Below are 14,859 nucleotides of genomic sequence, written 5' to 3'. Positions count from 1 at the left end.
GACCTTTGCTAGGTTTGGGATCCCTGACAAGGTGGTGAGTGACAATGGCCCTCAGTTCTCCAGCTCTGAGTTCCAGGCCTTCGCGAGAGAGATGGATTTTGCCCACATAACGTCTAGTCCCCACCACCCACGGGGAAATGGTCACGCGGAGAGGGCAGTACAGATTGCAAAGAAAATCCTTCGACACAACGACCCACTGATAGCACTAATGTGCTTTAGGTCTACTCCCTGTACCACTACAAGCTTCAGCCCAGCAGAACTTATTATGGGGAAGAAGACCAGGACAACCCTGCCTACCTTGGAGAAGAATCTTCAACCTAAATGGCCAAACAAAAGAGAGGTTAAACGAAGGGATGCTGGTCAGAAGGCCAAGCAGGCGTTCTACTTCGACTGCCGCCATGGTACTAAGCCCCTACCTCCACTCCATCCAGGGGATGCTGTCCTAACTACGCTGGACAGGGAGAAGGCTTGGGCAACACCGGCCATCATCTCCAAGGAGAGCGACACTCCGAGGTCCTATCTCGTTGCCACACCCCAAGGTGCAGTGCTGCGACGGAACCGCCGCCATCTCCGCCTCGAACCATCTCCACGGGCTATGCCACAACCCCTTCCAACACCCACTGTGGACGCTGAGGAGCTGCCATCTCAGTGCGCTGGTGCGTCCACTCCAGAAACCTCACCTTTGGCCCCTAGTCTTCCCCCAACACTTGCACCCACTCACGCCGACGTACCGGATCAGTTACACATGAGGTGCGGCCGGGTACGCAAGCCAGTCAACAGGCTGGATCTGTAGACACTGGGGTAATGGGAGAGAAAGAAGGACTGGGGAGTGGGAATGTTGTATTGTTGCTGTTTTGCACTTATGTTTTCAGCTGCAACCAATACTGCTGTTACCTGGTTGACTTAATTACCTTAAATGGCCTGTATTTATATAAATGGCCTGTATTTATAAAGGTTTACCATGTTTAATAAGTCCTGTTTTGTGGACACTGCCCTTCAGGCCGACAGTAGGCCAGTTGTGCCCGGTCCTTAAGAGAACCGCCCAGAGGCTATTATAGTGTCACATGTTATCATTGTGTCGTTGCTGTTCTATTTGGGGTTTGTTATTGGAAATAACATGAAAAGGGGGGGAGATGTCATATACTGGGTTGCCTGTGTCGAGCGGGTGGGCGTTGCGGCTTTACGCCACTAGGACACGCTTTGTGGCAGGGCTGTCTATGTGCAGTTCTTCTCTTAGCTGCCACACCCGTTGTTGTGCTGTTATAACCCATGCTGGATACACGTTCAATAAAGCAGCATCACAAGAAAGCTACCGAGTGGTCATTCTACACAGGCCATTTACCATTCTAAATAATTAAGGTAATAACAATACAATGATCAAGAACCAGGGTGAAAATTTGCATATATTTGCATCACTTCTGTGGAATTACAGAAGTTAAAAGCTGAACATGTGCAATAGCACGTGCGCAGTTGAAGTTGAAAGCAGGTTAAAGCAAGTTTCACAGGATGTTGGGTCGAGCTGAGACAACCACAGGCTTCAGTGTGAGTGCTGCAGTGCTGTAGAATTCTGAAACCAGCCATTTCCTCAACCTTCTCACGCTATGAGGCTCACTGAGCTGTCAGCATGACTATATGTGCATATGTCTGTGTTTTCATGACTAGTTAAAGCGCTATACAAATACAGGCCATTTACCATTCTAAAAAATTAAGGTAATAACAGTACAATAATCAAGAACCAGGGTGAGTAAAAGATACTTCTATTAAATTTGCATATATTTGCATCACTTCTGTGGAATTACAGAAGTTAAAAGCTGAACATGTGCAATAGCACGTGCGCGGTTGAAGTTGAAAGCAGGTTAAAGCAAGTTTCACAGGATGTTGGGTCGAGCTGAGACAACCACAGGCTTCAGTGTGAGTGCTGCAGTGCTGTAGAATTCTGAAACCAGCCATTTCCTCAACCTTCTCATGCTATGAGGCTCACTGAGCTGTCAGCATGGCTATATGTGCATATGTCTGTGTTTTCATGAAGCCTTTAAACCACTAGTATTGTCTAACTGTAATTGTTTCACAGCAGACTGATCAGTGAGCGTGATTCTCTGTTTTAGAAGGCATTTGCATTTTCTTTCTTTTATTGGTGAGTTTTCTTCTCCTCTGGGTCTATTTACAGTTTAGTATAAAGAAGAAGTTAATAAAAAGAGACAGGATACTTGTGCAAAAAATAGAAAAGAACATACTGTATAACACCTGAACTGTGACCATGCTCCCCCTTGTGGTGGCTAGTGGGTAATACACCACACTACAATTACTACTACAGGTTTTCAGCCATCATTGTATGTATTAACAACCAACACACACATTTCACACACATAAAAACTTTTTTAATTGTAATATGGAGGTAAAAAGGTTTTACCATACACATTTAGGGACAAATGTGTGGCTGCTCGTCTATAAGTTTGTTTCTGTTTATATCATTTCTGACCTGCATCATTTACAAAAGTCGCACAACCCAGGTTTTCTGCACTGTCACCTAACGCTCCCTGAAATACAATAACTTCATAAATGACTTCTCTGATTTTTTAGCTGGGATTATGCCCAATTGTGCTGTTAAGAGGGAATGTCATCGAGCAGAACAAATGTGATGGATGGTCCCAGCACGGAGCCTTGAGGAACTCCACATAGCAGCTCTGTGGATTCAGACTTAATCTGGTTTGCAGACACATTAAAACTCCTATCAGATATGTAGGAAGAAAACCACTCTAAAAGAGACTCTGCCGTGGTTTTTGTTACAGCCTCCAAGAGACTTTCCCAACGTGTGGTAATCCAACTGCTCTCAGAACTGTTCGGTCCAGTGACTGCTGTCAAACAAATCCTTTTTATGCTGACACAGAGAAACTACCAGCTGACATAAACACATCAGGTTTTTATTCTGGGTTAAAATTAGTATTAGTATTGATTAAAAAAAAGACTTAACTAATTAATTTCACAATTTTCTGTAATTGATCGCGATTAATTGCAATTACTTGATGAATAGCGTGGCTGCAATGACACTTTTTAAACTTTATATTTAAGCTTGTAACAAACATTTATGCAATATAATGAAGTAAATGGAGAATAAACACAAAGAATGTGTGCTTAAATTCAAAGAGAATTTGAACAGTTTTCTTTTAGCACAGGTTCTCTCCTGTGAAATACAACTTTTTTTAAAACCTACATACTAATGGCTAAGTATACACTTATATATAATATATATATTAGTGCTCTCAAACAATTACAATTTTCAATCGGATTCATCACAGGGTTACTGTGGATTAATTTTGATTAATCATGATTAAATATAATTCATTTTTAATCAATATTAATTGCATTTCATTTTGCATGAGCAAACAGACTCGAGAAAAAAGCGGAAAATATACGCACTTAACATGTTTATTGACATCTTGTACATTCATGTTAACAAAAAACTCTGTAAACATTTATCCTCTCTCGCTGTCACTCTTGCAGAGTCACTTCAAGTCCTTGAGACGAGGAACCAAAGCTATGTAAAGTGCGTGTTCTCAACGACATTAACAGGTGTGCAGTTTGTTGCAATCCACTTGGCAAATGTGTCAGTCAATATGTTCGAGGCAGACTTACTGAACCCCCGATGCTTCGTGAGTGGTTTGTCGCAAGTTGGGTGACGCGTTAGCCAAAGTCCTAGCAGCATCCCTGGCTAATATATGCTTCGCATCAATGTGATATTTTAAGCTGCAAGTGCTTTGGTGAAAAGAAAATTCCTTCTTGCACAATGTGATTGATTCAGCTGCCCAGCCTCGCTTCTGTTAGTGCGCCCTAAGGCAGCTGTGGCTACAATGTAGCTGCCATCACCAGTGTGTGAATGGGTGGATGACTGAATGTAGTGTAAAGCACTTTGGGGTCCATAGGGACTAAGTAAAGTGCTGTACAAATACAGGCCATTTACAATTTAATTGGCCTTGGTTATGGCAGGTTAAGACTCTACAGAACGTTGTAGAACCACATATCAAAGGATTTAAGTGAATCTTTGTATATATTTGAATATGTGTGAATAATTCTGACCATCTGTCAATTTGAGAAAAAATAATTAAAGTCAAACCAATTCTTTTGTTAAGTAATTATAATTTTAAGCTGTACAGTCATTCCACCCAGTTAAAACATCAGTCTACAGAAATAATTAAAGGCTCAAAATTATTTTGGCATTCATGCCCAGGGTGGGCATTAATATCTACAAAAACGTGTGCAGTGAAGTTCATCCTCTTCAAATACTTCTGTTATTGCTGTTATTGTTAATAATCTAGTTCCTTTATACTGCTGTCTTCTGTCAGGGCTGGCTCATTATATCTGTACTGTTCACTATTATTTCTATTGTGCTGTAAGCCTTTGGATCTCCGCCTTCCTTCTCTTCTACTTCTTAAGTAGCTTCCTTCTAATGATATCATAGCACTAGAAGTACTTTCCGACCAGTGTGGATGTTGGTCTGCTTATCTATAGTTCCCACATGTGTTGCACGTTTGGTCTATTTTTTTAAGATAAAATTCTGGGTATTTTCTGTACTATCAAAGTAAAGCCAAGCAGAGATGTGATATTCTGGTGATGGCACTGACCTTTGTGTATTCTGCAAAGTATTGTGCTCATATGTTTCCCGGAGGTTTGGCTCTTAGGCCGAGTTTAAAGTGCATGTTTTTGTGCATTAATGTCTCTTCAAACCACCAGATGGCAGAGGTGAGTAAACATTAACAGACGAGGATGGATTACTGCTGTTCAAGCTGAAGGAAGTCTCATCACTAAGCACGCCAGAAGCAAAACCTCAATTTATATTTATATTTTTAACATGTACCATGATCTTATTCGAAGACACCATCATGCACAAAGACATAATGTCATTTAATTTTACACATTCAGTCAAAGTTTCACATGTAAATTTGTTCATTAAGAAAGCTGGTGTACTGCACTGCTGTTGTGAATAATCTTAAAAGGAATTAGTTAAAAATTTACACCAGAAGGAGACATTAGCTTTGCAGCAAGATGCCTTTGTGAGGCGCCAAGCTGTTTTCAGTATTTTATTTGTTTCATCATTCTTTATAATATGGTGAATTAAAGGCATCTATCAAGACCCATTGAGACTTAAATCTGAGCCAAACATTAAGGCTGTTGTTACGTTGTTAAAAACACACACAGACACACACACAACCATTAGGTTTTTATTCTTGGTTAAAATTTGTCATTAACTTGACTTAGCTGAGGTTTGTTTTTGCTCCCCAGATGTCTTGACTGACCCTTACTTCCTTGTGTGTATTTAAAGTCTCTCTTCAGTCTTTATCATTCCACTTATGGGCTCTATATTTCTTGGTCTGTTTATTAACCCCTTTTAATGGTGCATTTTGAGTTGCTTTGCCTGCTTTTGAGCCTTTGCATTTAGGTCCGTTTGTCCTGCACACCATGGTAGTTATGATAGCATAACGTATCATATAACTCATAGCTCTTGTCAAACAATGTCGAACCGGTTAGATTTGGTTTGGCTTAAAATTCCTAGAGAACCACAAGATTTTGCATATATTTATTGAGATAATATATATGTAATAATAATTATTATATTTTCATTCACTTGCTGATAACTGTAAACATGAAAAACTATATTTATTAATGGTCCGAGAAAGAGAACAGGCTGTGTATTATGAAAATACCATGTTCTTTTTTCAAGATTGTATTAGACTTGGGAATAATTACTTTTCAGGGTTAAAATATGAATATAATATATAATACATGTAAATAACAGTTGCATTTAGATTTTTTTGATTGTGTCTGAAACGTTTACAATTCAAACACCTTTGTGACTACTGCATAAAAAGTGTCTTGTTCTGTTTTGTCACTTAAACATGTCCAATGTGTAGATAGCGCTTGATGTTCCTAAGCCACTGCATATAACTACGACTCATAATAATAACATATAAAAGCAAATTACAAATATCAAATGTGATTTTCATTCATATATTCAGATTTTCATTTAATGCATAAACGTTTTAGATAATAATTAACGGTGGAGTGCCCACTCCGGGTCGGGGATGAGTTCCTGCCCCAAGTGGAGGAGTTCAAGTATCTCGGGGTCTTGTTCGCGAGTGATGGTAGAAGGGAGCCGGAGATCGACAGACGGATTGGGGCTGCAGCTGCAGTAATGCAGACGCTGCACCGGTCCGTCGTGGTGAAGAGGGAGCTGAGTGTAAAAGCGAAGCTCTCAATTTACCGGTCGATCTACGTCCCTACCCTCACCTATGGCCACGAGCTGTGGGTAGTGACCGAAAGAACGAGATCGCGGATACAAGCGGCAGAAATGAGCTTCCTCCGAAGGATGGCTGGCCTCTCCCTTAGAGATAGGGTGAGAAGTTCGGCCATCTGGTAGGGGCTCAGAGTAGAGCAGCTGCTGCTCCACATCGAAAGGAGCCAGCTGAGGTGGTTCGGGCATCTGACAAGGATGCCCCCTGGGCGCCTCCTGGGTGAGGTGTTCCAGGCATGTCCCACCGGGAGGAGGCCCCGGGGCAGACCCAGGACACGCTGGAGAGATTATATCTCTCGGCTGGCCTGGGAATGCCTTGGTGTTCCCCCGGATAAGTTGGAGGAGGTACCTGGGGGGAGGGAGGTCTGGGCCTCTTTGCTTAGGCTGCTGCCCCCGCGACCCGGCCTCGGATAAAGCGGATGAAGATGGATGGATGGATGGATAATAATTAATGATGACAGCAACCTAGTGGTTGTCATGAAAAATAATATCTACATCAGAGTATTTATTAGTAAAGATTTGATTTGTAATGTTCTCTGTTCTTGTTAGGTTGGTGGGTCGGTGAAAGGGAATCAGTTTTACTTTGCTCTCATCTATGAGGAAGGAGATGAAATTGAAGGTGGCTGCCTTTACAGGAAATCTGGAGGGAAATTTCAAACACTTCCTGGTTACCCACAATGTTCTATGACCAATGGAGTTGTCAACTTCTTCCTGGCACGCACAGATGCCGTGCAGAGGGTGGGCTTTGATCCTAAGCTCCAGCGGACAGCACATTCAGGTAAGTCCAGACCTCATCAAAGTTTGAGTTCTAAGTGGCAATTAAAGTTTTTTACCTTATGGGGAAAATGTCTCTTTCTTTCTCCAGAGTTCTTTATGGATGGTCTGGGCACTTTGCTAGTTGCCACATGTGGTGATGTTTCCATTGACCATCAACTCACAACATCAGAAAACAAGAGTCCTTTGTATAACAAATTTAGATACCCTGGACAAGGTGATGTTGAGTTCAAACTGAAGCTTCACTTTTACAAAAATCATCTAAAATGCATTAAATATGGATAGAGTACCAAAAAAATGAGAGTCACTGGTTTTAGAACATTTTGTTTCTTTTTGTTTTGGATGTTATTGCCACAGTGAAAGAAAATAAAAACAATGATACTCTGGTCTTCCTTTCACCATGTATGACAATTTGTTATTTCTGTCATTTCGTTCAAGTGTTTAATTTGGATAACTACTGTATGTGAAAATTGTAATGTCACTGCCACTGACAATTGTTTCTAAATTTTTAACACTGGTATTTTATTTATTGCTTCTATTTAAAATTTCGTTTTATTGTCTGTGAAATGTTGTTTCTTTAATCCAACTATGTAAGGAACTGAAATCAGGGAGTACTGTTTCGCTGAAAGGATGTCCATCGGGGCTGAAACTCGTGGCAGCAAGTGGCCTGGGCCTATGTATATTTATATATAAAACATAGGTGTACACCTTGTGACATCAATTTGATTGATGTCCCCAGCCTTGACCTTTTGACCTTACCGGAAGTACTCCGGAAGTGTCACGGTCCGCTGTGACGGACCGAGTGGAAAGTGCGTGGAGGACTCAGGTGCAGACACGAGTGATAAGGAAGTGGACTTAAACAAAAGCGAGCCTTTTATTGTGGCTGATGAATACAACAGAAGCAAACCAGAATAAGGGCAGCACAAGAGCAATAACTAAACAGAAACCTAAACTGGGAATAAACTAAGGTAAGGCTATGACTTGGAATATAATAGACCGGGCATGGAAACACGGAGGGTGGGAACACAGACGACGCGACACAGACTACATGAAACACAGAGACTAAATACACAAGAGGGATGATCAGGGGAAGTGGCCACACATGGGAACACAGCTGACACAGATAAACATAACAAGACATGGCAGGAGTAAACAACACTGACGGGAGACTGTCAAAGTAAAACAGGAAGTACACAGAGGTGCAAACAGGAGGAGAGAGAGAGCACGGGCATAGTGGGCTGGGGAAACATGGAATGAAACACGAGGGGAGATGAGGGCTCACAGATACATAGAGGGGCACACAGGGGATAAGAGTCACAAGGGGAAGTCAAATAAGGAACAACATAACAGGACAACTCAGGAAACATGACCTAAATAAGGAACGAAATACAAAAACACAAGGAACTGAGAATACTGGGCCCGCATGGCCCAGGACCATGACACCACCCCCCCCTAAAGGGCTGGCTCCCGACAGCCCAAACCCGAGAAACAAAACACAAGCGAAACAGAAAACACCCCACCCAGGGCGGGAGGCGGGGGACCAGGACGGAGGGAACAAAACGAACCAAAAACAAGGAGCATGAGAACAAAACTGAGTCCACAAATACACAAAAGAGTCCAGAACAGGAAGGCGAATGTCCAAAGAGGCCCGAAGGCCAACCCGAGAGGCGACAACACAAAAGTCCAGTCCAACCGTTCCGGAGGCCGGCCACGGGAAAGGTGGCCACGGTGACAGAACAGATCCGGAGGCCGACCGCGCGGAAGGCAGCGGCGGCGGCGGAGCAGTTCAGGGGGCCGGCCGCGCGGAAGGCAGCGGCGGCGGCGGAGCAGTTCAGGGGGCCGGCCGCGCGGAAGGCAGCGGCGGCGGCGGAGCAGTTCAGGGGGCCGGCCGCGCGGAAGGCAGCGGCGGCGGCGGAGCAGTTCAGGGGGCCGGCAGTGCGCAAGGCGGCGGCGAAGCAGTTCAGGGGGCCGGCAGTGCGCAAGGCGGCGGCGGCTCTCCAGTGTCAGGCGTACTGGCCAAGGCCCGGTGGGCACGGGACCAGTCGAGGCGGGACCAGACGAAGCACAGGCTGAGGCAGACGAAGACTCTGAGGCAGACGAAGACTCTGAGGCAGACGAAGACTCTGAGGCTGAAGCCGGAGCCGGACCAGGCGGAGCAGGAGCAGCTGATGTAGAGGCCGGACCGGGCGAGGATGACGGCTCTGAGGCTGCAGCTGACGAAGCACAGGCCGGAGCTGCAGCTGACGAAGCACAGGCCGGAGCTGCAGCTGACGAAGCACAGGCCGGAGCTGCAGCTGACGAAGCACAGGCCGGAGCTGCAGCTGACGAAGCACAGGCTGGACCATGCGTAGCAGAAGGTGGCTGGATGGGCTCCTCGGGCCCTCCAGCTGAGACAGAAGGCTGAACGGGCCCCTCGGACCCTCCAGCTGACGTGGCATGAGGCTGGTGCGGTTCTCCAGAACCCCCAGCTGACGAGGAAGGTTGCTGAACGGGCCCCTCGGACCCTCCAGCGGAGACAGGAGGCTGAACGGGCCCCTCGGACCCTCCAGCGGAGACAGGAGGCTGAACGGGCCCCTCGGACCCTCCAGCTGACGTGGCATGAGGCTGGTGCGGTTCTCCAGAACCCCCAGCTGATGAGGAAGGTTGCTGAACGGGCCCCTCGGACCCTCCAGCGGAGACAGAAGGCTGAACGGGCCCCTCGGACCCTCCAGCTGACGAGGCTTGAGGCTGAACGGGCCCCTCGGACCCTCCAGCGGAGACAGGTGGCTGAACAGGCTCCTCGGGCCCTCCAGCTGACGAGGCTTGAGGCTGAACGCATTCACCTGACATCTTACAGTTAACAGTCCAGAAGCAAACAGGTGTCAGATGTCCTGAGGCACAGACCAGCTCATTCACTTCAAGACTCATGTAGGCTGACATAACAGGCTCCAAAACAGAAAGTCCTGCTTCTATATTCCTCCCTTCAGTCTCGAGCAATGACAGGGCTTGACGGCCCAGATAAGCCGGGTCAGCCACAGGGAAAACAAGGACTACAACACTCCCCAGAAAAACACGACTTAAGCCTTCACGGATAAACTCCTGGGCAAACATGAAATGTTCAGGAATGAATCTGGGCGATGAGAACTGACTAGCAAGATGGTGGTAAGGGTTATAGTGACTAGGAACCATGCGTGAGGTGGACTGTAACTCAAGGGTGTTATGTAGTGTGTATGGTGAAATGGGTACGGCTAATGCTGTGCTAGCATTCCTAGCTGAGACGGGTGATGTTACACAGTTCATGTTACCCTGATTTGACTCCATGTCGTCATCTTTAAGTTCCAACGTGAGTTCATGATCCGCGTTCTCAGTTTTCAGTTCATTGGGAATAGGAGCAGCATGCAAAACAGGATTACACATCATCTCACACTCAGTACTTTTACACTTTACGTCATGACCCTCCTTTAAATAATCCTTATGTGCTAAGGAAGCACAGGGGCCTACTTTAAGTAGCTCGTTGGTGAGCGGAGCGGGCTCGGGAAGGGAGGCATTAGCCACAGGTAACTCAGTCCTAGATGGAACCCCAGGCACATTAAATGACACAGAAGAAAACACTTCCACCCCACTCCCCACACAAGCAACATCACGGCCTGTGGAACTCTCTTTCAACCCAAGTGTAGTGTCAGGGGCCCCTACAAGATCACTAGGCCTGTCCAAGATCCTCTCTGGAACAAATGCACTTGGCTGTGACTTGGTTAGCAGAGCGGGTAATTCTGAAACAGTGACTTTATTTTCGCAAACAGAAACACACGAAACAGGGGATTCCCCGGTCAGCTTAGAGGCTGGACAGTTAAACACCTGTTCGGGTGGCGGTGACAAGAACACCGGCTGTGACTCCCCAGTGTTGGAACTCACAGTCTGAGTGGGTCTTACTCCCTGTTCGTGGAAGCCAGACGAACAGACCACACCATTCCCAGTACCAGAGTCAGCCATTTCCACACTATGTGTCTCTGTTAAATTTGACCCGTGGCTCTGTAATTCTGAGTCTAATTCATCTTCTACGGCTTCAATGGAGGCTGGAGATGACAGGTTGCACTCACTCACCTCCGGTCGTCGCGCGATGCGGTGGCGATGCGAACGCCGTTTCCTCTTGGCCGTGAGCCCCGTTAACGTGGAAAGTGGAGCCTCTTGCGGCGTCGCAGAGGCTGAGGAGGCGAGGGTTGGCGGAGCATCAGGCGGGAGCTCCTGGCAACTCCGGGGGCCCCCAAAGGCCAGGCGTGTCCCGCGGAAAATCCCACCGTAGTGAGGAGCGAGCCCTGGCTTCCCCCGTGGCTCCTCCTCCAGTTGCGCGCATGCGGCGCGCTGCCGCTCCTCGAGGTCGAGATCCATCACCTCCACAGCCTCCTCGTGTCGCTCAGTGGAGGGCGAGACATGCCGTAGCGATGAGCGACGTGAACGCCGCTTCCGTCTTGAAGTGGACGCAGACGGAACTTGGATTTCTGTGGTGACCGGCTCCTCGTCTTCTGACCACATCCGCGCCAGATACAAAGCGGGAGAAGAGTAGTCCGATCGAGGCGGCGAGGACGGGCGGCCAGTCCGAGGCGGGGCGGCTGGCGGAAGCTCCTCCTCGGAGATAAGCCAGGGCTTCCAGCGTAGCTCGTCCTCCCGATACGCCCGTAACACCTGCTGCCGCTCTTCCTCGCCAAAGTCCATGGCCTCCGTCGTCTCCGTGCGCCACGCCGTGCGGCCAGACCGCGGTGAAGACGCGGAAGCCGACGGGGCGCGAGCGGAAGGTGTGTCGGTGGCGAGCCTCACCGTTCCAACTGCAACTGCTTCTGGCTCGCGAAGCAGCGGGGAAACGGGACAACAGCAGGGCTCTGGCGGCATAGCCTGCACACTAGGCAGCCGTGGCTGCGGACGGAGTTGGAGAGCGGTGACGAGAAGGTCGGTGATCAGCGGGTGTAGTGCCTCCCATAGCCAGGGAAACACAGACACACATACTCCCACTTGGCGGGCCAACTCCTCCCGTTCCTCCTCTCCGGAGCACCGCAGCCATCTACCACATAGCGACTCCACCGTCTGGAGGATCTCCCTCTCTTGTGTCGCTGGGTCCGACATGGTCGCGTCGTACTGTCACGGTCCGCTGTGACGGACCGAGTGGAAAGTGCGTGGAGGACTCAGGTGCAGACACGAGTGATAAGGAAGTGGACTTAAACAAAAGCGAGCCTTTTATTGTGGCTGATGAATACAACAGAAGCAAACCAGAATAAGGGCAGCACAAGAGCAATAACTAAACAGAAACCTAAACTGGGAATAAACTAAGGTAAGGCTATGACTTGGAATATAATAGACCGGGCATGGAAACACGGAGGGTGGGAACACAGACGACGCGACACAGACTACATGAAACACAGAGACTAAATACACAAGAGGGATGATCAGGGGAAGTGGCCACACATGGGAACACAGCTGACACAGATAAACATAACAAGACATGGCAGGAGTAAACAACACTGACGGGAGACTGTCAAAGTAAAACAGGAAGTACACAGAGGTGCAAACAGGAGGAGAGAGAGAGCACGGGCATAGTGGGCTGGGGAAACATGGAATGAAACACGAGGGGAGATGAGGGCTCACAGATACATAGAGGGGCACACAGGGGATAAGAGTCACAAGGGGAAGTCAAATAAGGAACAACATAACAGGACAACTCAGGAAACATGACCTAAATAAGGAACGAAATACAAAAACACAAGGAACTGAGAATACTGGGCCCGCATGGCCCAGGACCATGACAGGAAGTGTCTAATCGAATCCAGATGTGTGTAATATGATCCATAAGCGCGACGAATTGCATCCGGTGAGGGGAGGGGGTTACTCCGGCAGTGTCTAATCGATTCCATATGTGTGACTAATCGCATCCGGTGGGAAAAAAGGAGGGGGTTTGTGGAGGGAGGAATATAAAAACAGAGGGGCTGGCGCACACTTTTCTATGTGCAGACAAGATGGAGCCTTTCACTCTGCACCCCTGCGTTCCTCTGTTCTTGGACGGGGAAGAGATCTGCTCTCCCGACGCCGTAAGCATGGGAGGCAGCAGCAGCGACTGGTCCTCATTAGTGATCAGCAACACCCCCGTCACTGTCTACAGTAACAGATGCGATGCGGCTGATTTCATATAGGTCTCAACTCCTTGTATGTGTAAAGTAAGCCTTAGTGGAAAAAAAGCACATATTCAGAACTCTATCCTAAATAATTTTATTAAATCACCCCGATGAGCTATTTTGGTTTTGTGCAGCCACTCCTTTTCAGACCAAAAGTAAAGAATTTTTCTTCATTTTTTGAGCTTCTTTTACAACAGGTTTTCTCATTAACAGAAAATAGACAGAATTCCCAAAAGAAAACGAGTTTTTAAAACATATCGATATATTTTTATACGAGATATAAGATGTGACAATATCCTTTATATCGATATAGTCTATGTTACATTATAATTATAGTTGTGGAGCCGCAAGTTTGCCTCTCTTTCGTCCACTTTTGTCTCTACGTAACGTTACTCCGCCTCGCCTTCACTGAAGACAACTCCCCCTCCTCCCCCATCGCTTCACGTGCAGGCAGCGACGAGATGGACACGGCAAATCTCCGTTAACGAGTTACTGCGCATCGCCCCATGCGTGGGGCTGGACGGCGTCAACGTGTTAACGAGCTAACCATGCTAACGAGCTAACCCTAAAATCCTTTCATTCTCTCAAAAGTTGATAGCGCGCCTTATGTATGAATTCTGGTTGTGCTTGATGGCCGCGAACCGATTTTATGTGGTACACGGCGCTCAGCAATCTGTCAAAAATGTTTGAGTACGACTTTCGTAAGCTACGGAGCTGCACCGCTTGATAGTTTGTCGGCGCATTACGGCTACCGAGGAGCTTCGCGGAGTGATACGTACTGTGCATCAACGTAATATTACCGTATTGTGTGTGTATAAGGACCATAAATGGCACCTGTAAGAGACACGGTTATGAAGCGGATTTCAAACTCCAGGCTGTCAGTCATGCAGTAGAACTTGGGAACAGAGCAGCTGTGAAATCTGTCTGTCTTTGTTATTACGCTCAGCGTCTTTTAGTTTACATTTTGACTGCACAATTGTGAGCTCTTTGTTTAGCACAAAACAACATTGTTTTCTTTTATTTATGGAGCATTATTATTTAATGAATGCTCATAATTTAATTTTGAGTAATTTTTCATGTACATCTGTGCTGTATGTTAATAAAAGTGCCTGTGTGACATCTGGGACACAGCTTTGACTAAGAACTCTCTTTTTGTTCTTACTTTATGGCTTAAAAAAAATATCGAGATATATATCTTATATCGCCATCCAGCTAAAAAATATCGAGATATGAATTTTGGGTCATATCGCCCAGCCCTACTGTAATGTAACACCAAAGTTAGTATTTTAAGATCAGACAGGTCCCAAAACATTCCTTAGACATTCCCACAGTCATTGAATAAGCATCTGTGGCACAAATAAGCTTCAGGGACTGACTTGTTTTTTAGAACCGACATTTGACACTTGGATGTTGGCTTAATTTTTTATCCAAAGAGAAATTTGACCCTAATAAAAAAAAAAAACACAATACTGTGGTGAATACTTACCTCAACTTTGATGGGTTTTTTCACAGCTACTGTATTTATCTTGAAAAAAAGTAAACATGTTACAAGGACACATTGGACATTGCAGAGTACATGAATGGGAAGTAGGAATCCCCCCCCGACCTTACACACACACACAGCACAGACATCACATGGGGATACAGGTCAGAGATCGGTAG

General features: G+C 46.4%; 1 protein-coding gene across 1 annotated transcript in view; it reads left to right on the top strand.

Annotated features, from left to right (window-relative positions):
* Positions 1 to 7,620, top strand: part of LOC113021404 (beta-1,4 N-acetylgalactosaminyltransferase 2-like) — a 48,129-nt gene extending 40,509 nt beyond the window's left edge. Inside the window, exons 11-12 of the mRNA XM_026166047.2 lie at positions 6,836 to 7,064; positions 7,152 to 7,620. Of these exons, the coding sequence (XP_026021832.2) occupies positions 6,836 to 7,064; positions 7,152 to 7,345 (423 nt within the window). The 3' untranslated portion in view covers positions 7,346 to 7,620. The remainder of the gene's footprint in view (positions 1 to 6,835; positions 7,065 to 7,151) is intronic.
* The last annotated feature ends 7,239 nt before the right edge of the window (positions 7,621 to 14,859 follow it).

The sequence above is a fragment of the Astatotilapia calliptera genome, chromosome 4 (assembly GCF_964374335.1).
Source record: "Astatotilapia calliptera chromosome 4, fAstCal68.1, whole genome shotgun sequence".
NCBI classification, from domain to species: Eukaryota; Metazoa; Chordata; class Actinopteri; order Cichliformes; family Cichlidae; genus Astatotilapia; species Astatotilapia calliptera.
This window is presented reverse-complemented; position numbering and strand designations above follow the sequence as displayed.